The sequence below is a fragment of the Callithrix jacchus genome, chromosome 16, assembly GCF_049354715.1.
Source record: "Callithrix jacchus isolate 240 chromosome 16, calJac240_pri, whole genome shotgun sequence".
Classification (NCBI taxonomy): Eukaryota; Metazoa; Chordata; class Mammalia; order Primates; family Cebidae; genus Callithrix; species Callithrix jacchus.
The window spans coordinates 23,164,429-23,183,161 of NC_133517.1; the positions used below are offsets into that span (position 1 = coordinate 23,164,429).

The 18,733-nt window shown below is 32.8% G+C and overlaps 1 protein-coding gene across 6 annotated transcripts in view; it reads right to left on the reverse strand.

The window, feature by feature from the left end:
- ARFGEF1 (ARF guanine nucleotide exchange factor 1) overlaps nucleotides 1-18,733 on the reverse strand; it is a 167,653-nt gene that overhangs the window by 89,656 nt on the left and 59,264 nt on the right. For all 6 annotated transcript variants that reach the window (XM_078352578.1, XM_078352577.1, XM_035276406.3 and 3 more), the window contains 7 exons: nucleotides 12,261-12,436; nucleotides 10,661-10,794; nucleotides 6,772-7,006; nucleotides 2,792-2,891; nucleotides 2,537-2,676; nucleotides 2,322-2,430; nucleotides 1,456-1,657 (listed from right to left, as the gene is read on the reverse strand). In XM_078352578.1, coding sequence (XP_078208704.1) covers nucleotides 1,456-1,657; nucleotides 2,322-2,430; nucleotides 2,537-2,676; nucleotides 2,792-2,891; nucleotides 6,772-7,006; nucleotides 10,661-10,794; nucleotides 12,261-12,436 — 1,096 coding nt within the window. The remainder of the gene's footprint in view (nucleotides 1-1,455; nucleotides 1,658-2,321; nucleotides 2,431-2,536; nucleotides 2,677-2,791; nucleotides 2,892-6,771; nucleotides 7,007-10,660; nucleotides 10,795-12,260; nucleotides 12,437-18,733) is intronic.

Sequence of the window (18,733 nt, forward strand, 5' to 3'; positions counted from 1 at the left end):
AAAATTAGTTGGGCATGGTGGTGAACACCTATAGTCCCAGCTACATGGGAGGCTGAGGCAGAAGAATTGCTTGATCACCGGGAGGTGGAGGTTGCAGTGAGCCGAGATCGTGCCACTGCACTCCAGCCTGGCAACAGAACAAGGTATCATCTCAAAAAAGGAAAAAGAAAAGAAAGCAAGTACTGCTGTGAGAAGGACTAGAGATTAGGGAGACTTCCACTTTGAAGCCCTCTGACTACTCCTTCTCACCTTCTCAAATACTTCAAAATAAGTACCTTGGCATTACTTACTCCGTACAACACTCTTTTATAGACCTTCCACAGTACTGTTTAAAAAAATTCCTCATGTTTAGACTGCAATCTTGAATACAAAGACCAGTGCCTTCATGGTGCTTGGCAACAGTCCCAAGTACCAAATATGTGTTTACTGGGTGACCAGCAGAATTTTAATATACATATTTGTTTATATATACTAGACCATGAGCCCCTCAGAAGGAAGAGCTGTTCCATTTATCTAGTTTCCCCACAACCTTGCATAACATCCAGAACAGATGAGATTTTAATAAATATTGACTGAACAATTAGAATGAATACAGTACTGACAGCTATTTCCTGAGGCAATTTTGTAAGATTTTTAAATTTTATAATAGAATATGTATCCATTTTTTGTTGATTTGTTTTGTCATATTAACACTGGAAAAAAGAGATATCTGAACATTCACTAAAAGGCATTATTTAAGTATCAGGAAGAAATGCTTTACAGAAGTACCAAACCAAGTAAACACACAGGGGAATTTTTAAGTTTATAATAGCTAGATTCATGGAAACAGGCAAGCAATTTCATTTTTCCTTACGGCATCTCTTTGAAACAAGAGATGGGCAACAAGAGAAAGGAAGACAGCATAGTGATATTCACAAAGGAAGCAGAAGCAGGCAGTATCACAAAGCTTAGTGGGAAAACTGATTTCACAAGATTAGGGTCTGGTACACTAGCCAGGTTGGAAAGAAAGATGATCACCTTATCAACATGTAAAAATGAAATCAGTAACAAGAGTAGTATATTTGTAACCCAACTGGAGAAAATGTAAAACCTATAAAGGAGTACTGACAGCTATTAGAAATTTTGTATTTTAAATGTTTTGAGCTGTCACATGATTAGAAAATATAATGGGGGATTTCATAATGAACTAAACAATGCAAAATTGCACAGATGGTGCTCATCAATAGCAATTGTAATATGGTGACAAATTTTATGACAAAAGTGGTTGGGCATTACAGGAAACTAGTTGGGCTAGACTGCAATAAAAAGGGGGAGCTGAATAGGAGCCTCGTGAACTAGATCCATGAGAACTATCCTCCACTTTACTCACTGTAAGGTGATTAACATAGGGCAGGGGTGGCACCACACTGGCAAAGAGATATTCAGTAATATTTCTCCTTAAGTGGTGACACTTACAAATCTATCCCTTGTTCTATTATTTCTTTCTGTTGCTTTAGGACCTCAAATTGTTCCGGATTATCAGTGCCAGACATCTGTGTACTGTAGCTGCCTATTCCTGATGATGATGTTGACTCCAGGGAATTTAAACTTCCATATCTGTTTATTGACTCAGGGTGTTTGATTTCGCTCATCTCTTGTTCTGAGGGTTTTTCCTGACCTGAAAGAAGAAAAATCGGTAGAGTACATTATTCTATCAAAGAAAAAAAAATGAAAGGGCAAACAAATTCTTGAATAAGGCAAGGCATTTCAATGTTGCTTAGATATCTATTTAATACAAAATAACTATTAGGTAACATAATAAACAACATACTTTGATATTAAAACACACTGTAATTTGTACGTGTATAGTCTGCACCATTAGGAGGAGTTCTTTTTGCAGTTGCAGTGCTGAGTATCCACTGGATTTCTGCTCTCAGCTCATTCCTCATGAGGAATTGTTTTCGATAACACCAGTGTAGCCCTGCAGCTATGAGTTTTTCTCTGAGTGAGGGTAAACATCAAACACAGATGAACAATTCAAGCTTCTTAAAACATACTGCCTTTTATATGTTTCCTCTATAATTATATTACAAGAAAGTCGCAAAAATACGCTTCATTTTATATAATCAAAATATTTCTAAGAAGATTTAGAAAAAATAGTTTGGATAACTAAGTTAAAAATTTTACAATTTTAAAGCTAGTTATTTAACTCACAGAGAACGCTTCGTCATCAGTTAAATAAATAAATATGTCATGAAACTGGTTTACGGCATCTGCAATTATCCTCCAGAATATTATTCACTTAAAATGACAAAGAATTACGACTCAAAATATCACCTTACCAAGAGTTGTCTGAGAGTTGGGATTCACATACTGATCCTTACTCCATTCAACCATACACTTCAAAATTGACACTAAGCATTCTAAACCTTTTTTCCTCAGGCTCAATTCCTACAAAGTAATTCAAAAATACAATTTCAAAAAAAGGTCTTTTAAGGAAAATACATAGCTCTTCCCTGGTAAAGTTTAAATTTGAAGATGTTTTAAAAGTTCTTACCTGAACATTACTCATACCAAGTTCTTGACTGCCTCTTCCTTGAGCAATTTTTGATAGATCATTTACCAGTCTTTCAAATATATTGGCTGCATTTAAGTCACAGTCATAGTTTACATAAATATCCACTACACTTTGAGCATCTGTAACAATATAACATTAATTTCAACAAAGTACATCTAGGATATGAGTACATTTGGCCTTTTAAATATCTAGTAATAAGAAAGAGATAATAAAAAGAAAGACAATTTAAAATACCTGCACAAATTCTTGTTAGTGTCTGAATAACCATCCACTTGTGATCAAATGAGCTGGTAGAAGTTTCCAAAATGTATAAGAAAATTTCTTTAAAGAACACCTGTGATTAGGAGAAAACTTCTGTTTAAAATATTGTTTAGAATTCATATGTGTGATCACTTTTTAAACATTCCAAAGCTGTAGAACAGGTATTAGGACCCAGCTCCTAAGGAGTTCAACTATTTTTGAGCTCCAGCTCTGAAATCTGAGGACTAAAATATCTTGGATAAGGTAAAACTTGTCCTTCTAGTATCAGCACTGCAGTTCACATTGTTATGTTTTATTCTCAACACAGCTGCTTCAAAAGAAATATGTAAAGATTTAGAGTTCCTCTAGGTGGTAATTTATTAAACATTTTTATAGACTATAACTTATGCTTTTTAAATCCCCCTCAAAGAGCATAATTTATACTTTTATTTTTCAGAGACATTCTAGTACTGAGAGTTCTAACTGTTCCCAGGTTTAAATGTAACTGATACTCTAATCAACACAATAAAAACAATCTAAGTCTCATACGATTTTATTTTTCTAATTACCCATAAAAGTGAAAATCTCTACTGTTTGAAAACTACATACAAACCGTTTCTCACTACTCTTTACACCAAATAAGCAAGCAAGGAGTTAATCAATCTAATGAGATAAATTTCAATTTAACAGCTAAGAATTTTCAGGTTTAAATTTATTCTATGAAAGTGACTTTAAGAAGGAATGACGGAAAAAAACCAATGTATTAACATTTATGAAATATATGCATTATGAATCCAGAAAATCTCATTTATAATATAAGTGATTGAATCTCCTCCTAAATTGAATTGGGTAGCCCTGTAATGTGATTTTATTTCACCAAACTCAGTATATTTCTATTTACTTGTTTAATATCGGTATCTCCTATAGATTGTAAGCTTGAAGACAGTAAGGACCTGGTCTTTCTTGCTAAGATCATGTCCACATTACAGGGCACATAGTAGGTGTTCAACAAATACTATAGCAACATGGCCACCATTCCCAAATACTGCATCAAGGTACCCGAGAATGCTGTAGCAAACTCATAAGCGTGTCATAAAAAAATTTTGAGGCAAAGTTCAGAGGGAGATTTATCTGCTGGATACCTTGAAAGATTGCTCATTATTTCAATTAGATCATACTACATTCCCTTCAATGACATTATTATCTCTGCAAAGCTGGGTTTTGGTAGTTGGTATGATAAAAACCAAATAATGCATGAAAATCAATGAAGTACAGGAATAAGGGGGAGCAGGGTTCAATTCCAAGATATAAGAAGCTGTGTGCAGTCTGTAATAGGCACATGCATCCCAGTGGTAAGTAACTGTGGTTAAGAATAAAATAAAAACATTATTTTTCTTTTACTTTATGCATCCTATTGTTTTTGAAATAGATAGTAGGCTATGAAGACAAATATCTATTAAGTTGTTTGACCCTGCCTTCCTAATAAATAGAACACAGATCTAGAAGTGTTTCTCTGGCCTATGTGCAATATGAAAAGTTAGACTTTAACAGTGCTGTGAATCAAAAACTTTTGAGATTCTCTGATTAACAAGATAAATAACACAGATTGGAAGAAAGAGGAAAGAAAAAATTTTAGCTACTACCTATGGTTTATCAAATTATACTAATAAGCAAAGCTTATTATTGTAATATAATATACTATGCCTATTATAATAGGGGCTCTAATAAAATCAACCTTTTAATGATCTATTGAGTAGCTCTAATGTATGTATGTGGAACAATAGCTCTATCATAAGTATATTGTCTTCACATATGTTCTCCTGAAAAGTTGTACATAAACGGTATCTTCTGAAACAGACATATAATTTAAGACCTATAGAAAAATCACATCACAAAACTCTGACGTGAACTTTGTCATAAAATGATCTTCATGTAACAACAATCTTAATTTTGTTTTGCAAATTTAGGTTTTCATATGTTGTGCTTTCTCCAAGTTCAGCTCATTTTGAATTTGAGTGCGTATAACATTTTTGAAAGAATATCTATATTTATCTCATTTTATCCTCATTATCTCCCTCTGAGGGACAACAAAGAGTGAAGTAAACCTAATTTTTAAAAATTAGAATATTACATTACAACAATTTTGTAATGAGAATCTACCTTCTACAAGTTGACAAGGAATTTCTTAAGGTTTTTCCTTTCATTTTTTGTTAAGTCGAATTTGCTGTTCAAAAACAGTCATCTTAACTTCAGTAATTTCTGATATCTAAATCTAAGAATTTATATTTTATAGTCTGTAAGCAGTCTCTACAGAAGTAGAATATCAGTGTCCAAAAATATCTGTAATTGGCTATATAAAATCTTGCAAAATTTTCTGTCAACTTAAATGCCACATCATCAAATGAAAGAATTCTGGTTTTTTACAAAAGCAAAAGTTCCAAAAGTTTTTGTAGTTCCTAAATATAATGGGAAAAGAAAAATATCTAAAAATGGCAACTCTCTCCAGTTAAATACCTTGTATTATTTTGACAGACACATGGCCAACTCCTAAAACTTGACATCATACATCATATAGGCACCAAAAATGGTTTCCTGTCCAAAAATATGGCCCAAATTGAAAAACTTTTCACTTAAAATACCAAGGCCTAATTCTGTTTCATTCCTATAACAATGTTCTAAATAAATCTTGATAGATATTACAAAACATTAACATTAAAGGATAATGTGACTATTTAGCTATCTTAAAATTCTGGGAAAATAATTTATCCTTTCTACTGAGCTAGTGAATTATGAGTCTTGACTTAGGATTAAATACAAAATTAACAAAATCAAAATATAACCTGTATGTCAAACATAATATGAAGGTAAAACTGACAACATAAAATGAGTATTTCTAAAACATACAACATTGCAACCAAAACAACATTTCAACAAATAACAAATTGAAAAAATCATTCATTAAATTGGTAAAACATAAAGTACTAATTTTAAGTATTATTTGACGATGAAAACAAATAATCAGAAACTGGGACACCTGTACAACACATGCAGACATGATTGGAAAAATCCCTAATTTAGTTCTACTAAATCTCTGACAATATTTTACAACAACATGATTGTTATTCCAAAGATTCTGGGAGAAAATTTTAGGAATATATACATTAAAGAAAAGTATAAAGCAAATATTAATTTTTTCAAAAATCCTGAAATAGAGCCCCAAAATATAATGCCCCTCAATCACATCTTTTAAAATGCCTAATTCTTATAAATGGTTTAAAATTATGGAGATGCAGTATATATTTGGAATTTTCTTTCAAGATAAACAAATGTATTATAATATGCCATATAGACAATGGCAAAGCTATTGTGAGGACCAAATTAATTCCAGAGAGCTAGAATCATTTATTCAACTAGTATAAGTTCCTTGAGGATGGCAGTTGCATCTTATTTCAATTTGCATTCTTTGTGCTTATGCAGTATCTAGTACTTCATTGGCACATATTAGTTGAACAGGCGAATGAAAAAAAAGAACATGGCTTAAGCAAAGCAATGTGAAAACATTTAAGGATGAAATGTTGCATTTGAAGTTATGATCATTTAATATATTCATACTACCAAGACTATGATACTGGAATGGTTTCTTTTTGTGTTATAAAGGTTTAATTTTACCTAAGGCAGTGACTTAATGTGATTTTTAACCCTTAAAAAAGTAGAGATGCATACATTTGTTAACAATGCATGAAAGCATTTTCTTTCTCCTAAGGAAAAGTGAATTTCTTATTAGAATATCTGGCTGGCCCTGTAATTTAAAATAAAATAAAATTTTGGAGAAACGAAAAAAAGAAAAAAAAAGGACATGGAAATATACAAGCATTATTTTACATTCCAGAGAACTTTCCAGTGTATTGAAATCTGATTTAACATGAAACATCCAATAGTAATCTTATATTTCAATGCCTAAATGCAAAACTTACCTCAATTTGCATCTTCAGATGTGTCTTGAAATTTGACAACAAAGTAAGAAATATAGAAAGAGAAAGTTCAAAAACCTCTGGAACAGATGAGACTCCATTTTTTGAGAGTGCAACGCAAAGATACTGCTTAATAGCATTAATAAACATCTCATTTGTCCTGAAAACAGGTCCCGCATTCTGCAGAATTGATAGAAGTAACTGCAATGAAAGAATCTTGGATCGTAGTTCATGAGACCTAAAATGTAAAAAAGAAGGGATAGTATTGGAGACAAGGACAGCATAATGGTAATAACAGGTAGTTCCAAAAATATTTCCATATACTACATAATTTCACAAACTTTTTAAATGGAGAGGAACAGAAAATTCTATAACATAAAAAAAAGTTTATGAATGACTTAAAAGTACAGCATATGAACAACTTAACCACTAACAGGTGCTTTCACTGATGTTCCCTTGAACCATATATTAATAATTTCACAAATGTTTTAAAAAGAAAAAAGTTATTCACAAATATTCATCATCAACTATTATTTCACTGGAAAAGAAAAAATAATGTGAAGATACATGCTGTGTTCCTTTCTTTCACAACCATATACTTCTCCTTACAAATCATCATACACTTCTCAGACTGTCATATTTAGTATTAATACACAAAAGATCCAATGGACTTTTTTCTGGTTATGCTACTCAAAAATCCTGAATACTAATAAAAAAGTTTTGGTTGCATAAACAAGTGACAGCACTACTTCAAGCTTACTTTTTCAGTAACCATTTAAAGTTTTTTTTTTCTTTTGAAATAAACATAGAGATATTCAGAACATTTAAAAACTTTAAGGCCAGCTGAGGCAGGTGGATCACGTGAAGTCAGGAGAGCCTGACCAACATGGTGAAACCCCATCTCTACTAAAAATATGCGAATTAGTGGATTGTGGTGGTGAGCACCTGTAATCCCAGCTACTCGGGAAGCCGAGGCAGGAGAACAGCTTGAAGCTGGGAGGTGGAGATTACAGTGAGTGGAGATCACACCACTGCACTCTAGCCTGGGTGACAGAGTAATACTCCTGTCCAAAAAATAATAATAAAATAAAAATAAAAACTTCAATAGCTTAGCAATTTATTCTAAATAATTTTGTAATGAAAAGCTGAAAAAGAGAAGTTTTTGACTTAAATTTTTTTCCCAATCAATATACTATGCCTATGCCATGCTTCTAATCACTATCTAGTATTTGAATTATTTGATTTTGCAAACACAATTTTCCTCCCATTGAAACTGATATCTTAAGCCCAACAGACCAAAGACACTGATCCTAGGGAATATTTCAAATGTAGAACACACTAAAATGCTCTAGCAGTTGGTTCTTTAAAAAAAAAAGCCCAAATGCTGCTTTCAGTAACATTTACATTGTATAGTAAACTTAATTGCCCTTGATTTCCACCTGAAAAGTTCTATGGTTATAAGTGTCAAGTAATTCAAGAAGCTATCTAAATCTAATAAGCAATTGTTAATTTCACGTAAATGGGTATCATAAAAAAATACTACTTTCTCTTAAATAAAACTGGAGCCAATAATATTATGACTCATTATTACACAGTCATGTTTCTTGCGCTGAGTCTTCCTTTGAATCTAAAAATATGTGCAGCAAATACATAATTACTAAAAAAATAAGCTTAGATAAATAAGTTAGAGACAGCAAGAACTAAGACTTTAAATAGCTACAGGGAACTATGGAGTGAGCCAACTATCTCCCTTCCTGTTCTAGTCTTCCAAAGCTTATACATTACTTCCTATTCTAGCTCACATTTATCACCTATTATGCTCAATTCCTATTATTAAGTCCTGCAGTTTACCAATCTGTAGCAATGAGTTTTTGTTCTAAGCTTGTCTTATATTTGTATTCCCAACATTTAACAAAATATCTTGTACACTGTATGTGCTCAAAAATTAACACTTATTCTTGTATTCATCCATGTATTAAATACCTACTGTGCACAAGGCAATAATGAATGAAGAAATGATTAGACAACTGTCCTATGACATAATAAGGTATACTTTACATAAACAAAAGAGGCTGGAAATTTCAGGTCTGCAGGCCAGAAAATATAAAGGGAAGCAAAGACAAAAAAAAGAAAATTATGTAACTACAAAAGCTTGATTTTTGGCAAAAAAAAAAAAAAAAAAAAAAAAAAAATCATTAAAGACAGAAAATGACATATTCTTTTGGAAAAAGAATAGCCTCTAAGAGTGTATTCAGTATTCAATTCCAATGTTTAATGACTGATAGTCAAGAAGGTCTTCAAAAAAAATTTTGCTAATACTTGGTTTAAACCCACTAAGTATAAGGCTTGTTAATTTACATTATTCCTCTTAAGAATCCTTTGTATCATTAAAGATTGCAACTTTTCAAAACCAGATCACTCTTTCTTCAGGGATAAATGAACATACTCTTCCCTACCCACAATACTCCTCAAAATTCATATTATTTTCCTTTGTGTCCTTTTCATTCTCAGCATTTTGAAGAATTTCTTTTCTGTTTCTGGAATTCTTTCAAATCACAATTTTTACATTTGATTTGGAAAAAAAACAGCTGAGGCTTTTATGGTCAATAACATTATTAAAGCATGGCAAAAATGGCCTTCAGCAATAACACCAAATTCTTATCTCTTTCTCAAAGTGGTTCTTCATTGATTTAGAATGAGATGTCAAAAATGTTAATTTTTGAATGACATTCAAAACTGTCAATTTTTAAATAAGATTTCTGAATGTCAATTTCTGACTTAGGATTTGGGCCTAAAAAGATTTTATGATTTTAGGCTTCTGGATCTAAAGAACGTTTCTCCCTGAACTGGTGCAATCTGACAAAATTAAACAAATATAACAAATGTAGTTTCCAGATATTTATGAAGTTTTCACTGTAACTGTCTCCGGTCTTCTCAATTGGCACTTAGAAACTGAAACACTCTATAGAATTTTTTTAAACTGACGTACTGTTGCCTAACAGTAAGGCAACTTTTAAATGGAAGTACTATTGCCTCCCCCTATTTCAATATCCCTTTCTTAAAGTTATGGTGTGTTCCAAGGTTTCTTTCTCCAGGAAGTTCTAAAATTGTCATGCTGCAATACATCATACTGCAATATTAGAGAGGTAGGCAACTCATATAACTTTCAAACTCAATATCAAGAGTAATTAGTTACATTTGAATCACATGAAAGATACCTGACCATTTATGACTTACAAAAATGGTACTTTCCTAGGGTTTAATCTAATAAATTTCATAAAAATTAGATAAGTGGCTCCTATCGCAAATTTCTTCCTGCTCCCAACAGAGAAATATATCATATCCTAGGGCATATTTGTCAGACCTTAATGAATATGCATTATATTTCATTAGGACTTTTAAGATTTCTTTCTTTTAGGTTTCAGTACCTTTTGACTGGCAGTTTTTAAAAACCTAGGGCTGGGATACAAGGTTACATTGGCTTCAAAGTTACTTATATGGAAATAAGAATTCATGAATTCATGAATACATTCATTTGATAATACTTACTGAGCCCTTCCTATGCACCAGGCACTATTCTAGAATTCTGTCATACCCTTTAGGAAAGAGCACAAGTTATCTATTCCAGCAGTGTTGGAATTTTTTATTTTTAGAAAATAGTGTTAAGTCACATACCCTTTAAGAAATAGTGTAAGTTATTTACTCCAGCAGTTTTGAATTGTTTTTCAATACTTTTTTCTTAAACATAAAATATCTCCCCTCCACCCAATTTCTTTTTTTTTTTTATGGTTCTAAAGGACAAAAAGAACAAAAGAAAATACAAACATAACCTTAACAGTAAGTTTCAAATCTAAAAACCTCTATTTGTCAGGCAAAACAGTTAATAACTTACTTTGGATCTGGCGGTCCATCTGACAGTGGTTTCATTGACAGTTTACACAATGACCTGAATACTAGAAAGGCATCCTTTTGTAAAATGTGGGAAAACTTAGCACCAGGTGAAGGTCCTGAAGAATTTCCAGATTCCTAAACAAGTTAATATATCATGAAAATAGAGAGATTTGCCAATGTAAAATCATTTCAGACTTCTAATGTACTTCATTTAATTCACTAACAGGTGGGGTTCCCCCCACTTTTGGAAGGAGAACCAGATGAGGGAATCTCCCACACTGTTTTTCTTTCACACTCCACGGACCACACCCAACAATAAGTACCTTTAAAAATGCACTTTAAAAATATTCCTTATTAATAAATCAAGTAAACTCTTAAAATAACCCAGCTCATACTATTACTGACAAAAAACAGTTATGTCATGCCTGATAAGATACCTATGCAGGCTGGGCACGGTGGCTCACGCGTGTAATCCCAGCACTTTTGGAGGCTGCAGAAAGTGAACCACGAGGTCAGGAGATCAAGACCATTCTGGCCAACATGGTGAAGCCCCGTCTCTACTAAAAATACAAAAATTAGTCAGGTGTGGTAATCTCAGCAACTCAGGAAGTTGAGACAGGAGAATCACTTAAACCCAGGAGGCAGAGGTTGCAGCAGTGAACCGAGATCATGCCACCGCACTTCAGCCTGGGTGACAGAGTGAGACTCGGTCTCAATAAAATAAATACATAAATAAAGAGAACTATTCAAAGACCTAAATTATACTCCCTACCACCTGTAATTGACTGTTTCATGCTTCTATCCTATTTTACTTTGAATCTTACTTTGGGCAAACATAAACTGAGGGTCAACAAAGCCAAGAAAACCTATTCCTATATATGGGACACTGACTTAATGGAGGGCTCCCTTACCTAAAAAGGCAGATTTTTACACAAAAAATATAGGGTAGGGAAGAAAAGAACCTGTCATTACCATGGTACTGATGTCTTTGTAGCCACAAACAAAAGTTAAGATGAAGTCCCCTAAATTTCTAGAAGTCTTCTCATCTACAACCACTGACTGAGTTACCTGAAATGCTTGGGATCAGAAATGTTTTGGGCTTCAAATTTTTTTTGGATTTTGAACTATCTGCATTACACTGATTTAGCATTCTAACACCAAAATCCAAAATGTGGAAATCTCCAATGAGCATTTCCCTTGTGCATGACCTTCGAGCATCATCTTGGCACTCAAAAAGTTTTGGATTTGGAGCATTTTGAATTTCAGATTAGGAATAGTCAACCCATACCAGAATTATCTTGTAAATATGTAATACAAATATTCTTATTAAATGTTAATTCAATTGGTAGATGGGTGCAGAGAAGATGTAAACACAGATGAGACATGCCTTAGAGTTGGAAATGTAGCTATCAAAATATGAAGGGAAAAATTGCTGTAATTTATGTAAATGAAGAAAAAAAAAACCCCAAGTTTCTTATCTCCCCAAACTAAATAAAATCAGGCATCATCGTCAGATAAAAATATTCATGATGGGGTGGTGGTAGCCTATAAATTTGTAAGATTAACAAGATTTCTCTCCCCCCCCACCCTTCCATTTATACCTGAGTATCATTGGAAGAGACTGACAATCTATCATCAGGTAAGGATGGTGTATATGCAACAGAAATTGGTGTTCCTGGAATTCCATTTGCTTGAATATTTTCACTGTCACTACCGTCTTCTATAGCTCCAATGTTGCCATCTGCACTTGCATTTATAGTAGTCCCTTCTCCCATATCTAAAATAAGAATAAAAACCATGCAAATATATCTGACTTAACCAAAATGTATTTAAAAAGCATAGAGTATTTAAAATGAAACAGTGGCAGGAAAGCAATGTGAAGTAAAATACATTGGCACCATTTAAAGGTTAGCATACTTACTACTAAGTATGGATGTATTTGGCATACTTCCAAATACAATCCTTAAGATGGCTCTGGCAATGAAACACACTTAGCTGATGAAAGGCTAACCAGGATGTGCCAAAACAGAAGCTTATTTTTTTTAGTCTATATTAGCACTTAGCATTTACTGAATTGGGTTTTGATGAATGCTAATGACTTGAGATGTGAAGACAAATTCCTCGAAAAAATATCTCACTGTCAAGTAAGTTCAAGAAATGCTGGGAAATAGGTTTCTTTATTACAGCCTTTAAGCTGCTAATATGTACAAAGCTCTCCAAGAAGGACACACAGTAGGTAGTGTTTCCAAAATTTATTTTATCATGAGCCCCCTTCCCGTTTTAGAATTCCTATTAATATCTTTAATAATCTATGTTCTTTGGAACACAGCAAGGGAAATAATGACCCAAACCACTGAAAATTTTTCACTAGGTCACTCTGAATAATCATACTCGTAATTAATATAAAAGAAACAAGTGACTTCTGGTAGAACAAACAGAGATAATGAAAATAATATCAAGTTCCAGAAGTACTCTAGGTATAATGAAACTCTTTAACGCTGCCAATTGAAAGAAAACTATAAGACAGTATGAGAGAAACATGCTGTACTACAAGGAACATAGATTCTGAAATATGAAAGACCAATGTTTCAATTATGTCTTCACCAGTTAATTGGGTAAGTTATTTCATCTTTCTTTGCCTGAGTTTCTTCATCAGTAACAGAAATAATGAGGTTTAAGAGGAACCACCAAACACACATACAAGACATAATACAACTGGTGCTCCATAACTGGTAATTATTACTAATTTTGTTACTAATTGATAACATGTCTCCAACTTTTGATTGACTCAAATAATATAAAACGAGTAGCAGCTTCTGGTTCCCCTACCCAGAGGCTGCCTTCTCCTCTCCAAATCAGAACACCCTAGAATGGATTAAACTGGATAATTCCAAAGCAAGTTTTGTATTAATAAGGATAACATAAAAAATATATTCAGTAATAAAAATCCCATTTTGAAAACTGTTACACAAAACAGATGCTTTCTTAGAGGACTTTTGGAGCTTTAATACGCTAATGTTTGATGTGCTAAATACCACCACAGTTTTTATATATTACATATATAAAGAATGCTTAGGGCAGGCATGGTAGCTCACGCCTATAATCCCAGCACTCTGGGAGGCCAAGGTGGGACGATTGCTTGAGACCAGGAGCTCAAGACCAGCCTGGGCAACATAGTGAGACACCATCTCTACAAAAAAATTGTTTTAAAAAAAGAATGCTTACATATGTAAAGATTGTGGAAAGACTCACAAAAAAGTTAACAATGATTATTAGAAACTGAGTTCCTATCTCATTCCCCAAAGTACTTATTTCAAAACTTTTTCTCTCTGTACCCAATTACATCTCTTCCTATGGCTCTCTCCCCACCTCCCCTTAATAAATGACTTCCACCTAATATTTAGCTAAAAATTAGGTAATTTATCACAGGCTTCCTTACTGTCTCTTGAAGCACCACAAAGATACACCTCTTTTTGCCTTCAATAGTATCTTCCTCCACTAACAATGCTTTTTCAATTTTTTGCACACAACTGGATTGTTGTGTGCAAAACAATCCTATTATCCAACATTAAAATATTATCCTATTATCCAAAAACCTCCCTATTATCCAACATTCAAATATTTTCTCACACACACACGCGCGTGCACACACACACACAGACCCAGATCTTCCTTCACCTCTTACCACATCTCAGCTATTGTCCATTTCTTCCCTCTTTTTATTAAATTTCTCAAAGGAATACTCAATATTCTTTGATATTACTTTCCTCCTTTCCATCTCAAGACAGTTCTCAAAGAAACTGAAAACATTTCCTGATTTTCTTTTTAGACTTTGAAGCCACACCCCCATGGGTTGAAATCTTCACTTTATCACTTCTTAGAAAGTAGTAATCACTCATTACTCAGTTTTCTCATTTGTAAAGTGGAGATAGTAATAGTACCTAAACATCCCAATGTTTGAGGAAGATTAAATGTAAAGCACACAAAATCATTTGGGATATACAGGAAGAACTTAATACAGTTAGATATTATTATTGTCTTTATGTTTTTTCCTCTAATTATCCCTTAAACATAGATGCAAACTTTTACTTTCAAGGCGGTGAATTGAGCCTACCAATTTACTGTCTCCTTTGACAAATCCCACTGAAATTACAAAAAATGTATATAAACATAAGAGATGTATTTTTAATAATGCTGATAAACTAAGGAGCATATCACTGGATCATAAACTTTGAGGAATTCCTAGAAAGTAGGTTGAGATAAAAGGAAAAGCAATTTAATACACTGCTTATGACTGAACACAGGCAAAGAATAGGCCTACCTGAGAGAGATGGTTGTTTTACCACTCGGGTTCTAAAAGACGTTAAAGCCTAGAATGGCAAGGTGCTATGAGGTAGGAGGGAAGATGCAACTCAAAGAGCTTGGGGAACACCATGCCAATGTCTATCAATAGAGCTGACCGCAGTCATGATCATCTAGACTGTATTTGATCTCTGCCTGCTAACTAAAGTAGATTATTTATTTAGTAGTTCTCCAAACAGAACAAAGCCAGGAAAGAAGAGAGCAGTATCTCAGCTAACTGGGAACGCTGCAATAAACACCAAAGGAAAACCAACTAAGGTTCTAGGCTCCTACTTTGTTTCTACCTAATTATTGCCAATTAAGAACATTACTGAATGAAGCCAACCTAAGATTCCCTGGCAAGGGGTGGGAGAGTGAGAACAAATCAAGAAGTGTGAAGATCTCCCTCAGTGTAGAATATATAAAAAGTGTATAGCATTCATCCCAAGCTTCACTTGACTTTGGTTTGTGCTTATAATATGGTGAATGATATACAACTACACAGCCCAAGGGCCACTAGAGCCATACCCTGCTCAAGGGAGGCACCTGCTTCGTTGCTTTTAGCTTAGAAATGAGGTTTGCCTTTGGACCACAGTCACCATAAATTTTGGAAAGGAAGGCCTCCCAAGAAATAGAAAAAACCTATACACAATTACTGAGAGTAGACCGATCATATCTAGTCTCTTTCTACAAACAGGTAAAAACGTAAAGTTTATAGCTCAAAAGTGAAGATAAAGCACAGCAATCTGAGCAAATGGGAAATTAGATTTTACAGCTAGGACGCTCCAGTTAGTACAGTCAGTGATATGTGAAGCAATGTTGCAATGATACACAAGAGCACAGTGCCATAAAAAAAGAAGCTCAGAGAAAAATGGGGTACTTGGGGGAAAAATATTACTGAAACAAAAACTACACAGGAAAAAGCAGTAGAATGGGTATTACTAAAAAATATTTGCAAAATGGAAAAACCTTTGTAACATTCTTGTTGAACATAGATTCGTAAGACAAAATGGCAGAAATTAGAAAAGACTGCAATAGCAATCAAGGAGATGATCTACAATACTCAACATCTATATAGTGTGAAATGTGGAAAAGAACACAGAAAGAATGAATAATTAACAACAACAACAAAGAAAATATTTCTAGAATAACGAAAAGGCTTAAAAAAATCAATAGCTACTCCCGATTTAAAAAACAAAAGTAATGATAAAGAATATTCTCCAAAAACAACAGCAATCATCAAATTTAATGGTGAAATATATCAATAATGTTAAAAAAAAAAAAAAAAAGAAGATCCTTGCCATCATTAACACTACTCAACATTTTCTGGAGGTTCTAGCCAATGTAAGGTAACACAAAGAAAAAAACAAAAATGAGGTATAAATACTGCAAAGGAAAAGACAAAGATAAAAATATCATTATTCACGTAGGAAAGAGGAAATAACCAAATGAAAAACTTTCAGAAATAATATGAGTTAAGAAGGTGACCAAATAGGAGATAAATGTGGAAAAACAAAAATTTTTCTATATTCCAATTAAATTGGGGAATAGAGAAAAAAGACTCAACCAAAATATTATCAAAACTAAACCAAACATATAGAAATAATTTAACAAAAAATGTGTAAGAACCAAAGGAAGAAAACAATACTTTCCTGAACGACGTAAAAGACTTCACTAAATGAACTTTTTATGTTTCTGGAGGAGAAGACTCAATATTGTTGCAAAGAAGATATAATCTTCCCAAGTTAATTTATAAGCACATGATAATTTCAATTACTAAATATGTGTTAATTTTTGAACTTAATAAAGTGGTTCTAAAGTTCACCTAAAAAAAGAACGCATTTAATACATATTTTAAAAACTGATACCATAGAACACAAAAATTAAACACAGAAGAAAAAAATTGAAGAGGAAGGCCTTGCATTATGAAAATCAAAATGTATTACAAAGACAAAATATTTTAAAGAATTCAACACTGGATAAAAATGGACAAATTGCTCAATATAATTGTACAGAAAACGCAAAAAACAGAACCATTTAAGATAAAATTTTCATTTCAAATTAATTGAGAAATGATTATTTCCATAGGTTATAATTAGCTATACAATTTCACACTATAAAGAAAAATAAATCTGAGATGAATTAAAGAGCAAATGTCAAAAAAATAAAAAAATATTTAAAAATGTATTGTAGCATATTTTATAATCTTAGGGTTGTAAAATTCATTTTAAGCAAAACAAAAACAGAAACCACAAATAAAAAGATAATCTCAAAAAAAATTTTTTTCAGTAAAGTATGTGCTCAGAAAATAACAATATAGGCCAAGCACGATGGCTCATGCCTGCAATTGCAGCACTTTAGGAGGCTGAGGCAGGTGGATCACAAGGTCAGGAGTTTCAGATCAGCCTGGCCAACATGGTGAAATCCCGTTTCCACTAAAAAAAACACAAAAATTAGCCAGGAATGGTGGTGTGCACCTGTAATCCCAGCTACTTGGGAGGCTGAGACAGGAGAATTGCTCGAACCCAGGAGGCAGAGGTTGCAGTGAGCTGAGATTATGCCACTGAACTCCAGCCTGGGTGACAGAGCAAGACTCCATCTCAAAAACGAAAAACACGTTCAAACAAAACAAAACAAAGACTGAATAGAAAAAAATATTCACAATACACTGAATAAAAAATAATTTTAGTGTGAAGAACTCTTGAAAATAAGAACAAAAGAAAGAAATGGAAAAACAGGTAAAAGACATAAATAGTAATTCAAAAAAGTATAAACAGTCCAATGATACTCAGTTGGAATATATAAAATTACCAATCTTTGACCTATAAAAATGATTGCCTATGTTTTGACCTTGCAAATAGTCAAATGTAAATTAAAACAATACCATTATGACAATGACATTACAGCACTGTATATAAATTTTTTTAATATTCATAGACTTTGATCAAGCTATTCCTTCTTTATAATTTATCAAAAAGATGAGTGCAAAAAGATGTCCATAATAAGAAATGTATACCACAACAATGTTTATAAAAAGCAAAAACCTGGAAATAATCTAAATGCTAGTATTAACAGGAGATTATTTAAATAAATTATGGCCCAGTGATATAATGAAATACAAATGGACATGAATGGATATAGTTTACTATGTGAAAAATGCAAATTGTTAAACTTAAATATACTCCCATTAATACTTAAACATATATATGCAGGCATGTGTGAAAAATGTTATTTAAAAATTATGTAGAGTAAAACACAACATAACAAAATCAAAAGACTTAGGCAAATAATAAACTGAGAGAAAATATCCATAAAATATATTACAGAATCCTAATATAGAAAGGATTCTTAATGCTTCCCATTAAGGATAAAAATCTGATGGAAGAGTGAACAGAAGATGTGAATAGATAACTCACTAAAAGATATACAAATGATCCTACAGATATGAAAAGATATTTCACTCACAGTCAGAGAAATGTACATTAAAACCAAACTGAGATACATTTCTCAGCTATCAGGTTAGTAAAAACTCTAAGTCTTTTAGTACTAGTAGCTGTGGAGAAAAAGGGACTCTCATACATTACTGGTAAGAGTGCAAAATGGCACAACAACTATAAAGAGGAATTTAGCAATAGCTAACAAATGTTCATATTCATTTACCACTTGACCCAATAATAATGTCATTTCTAGAAATCTGCCCTGAAGATAAACTTCCATAAATATGAAACAATAC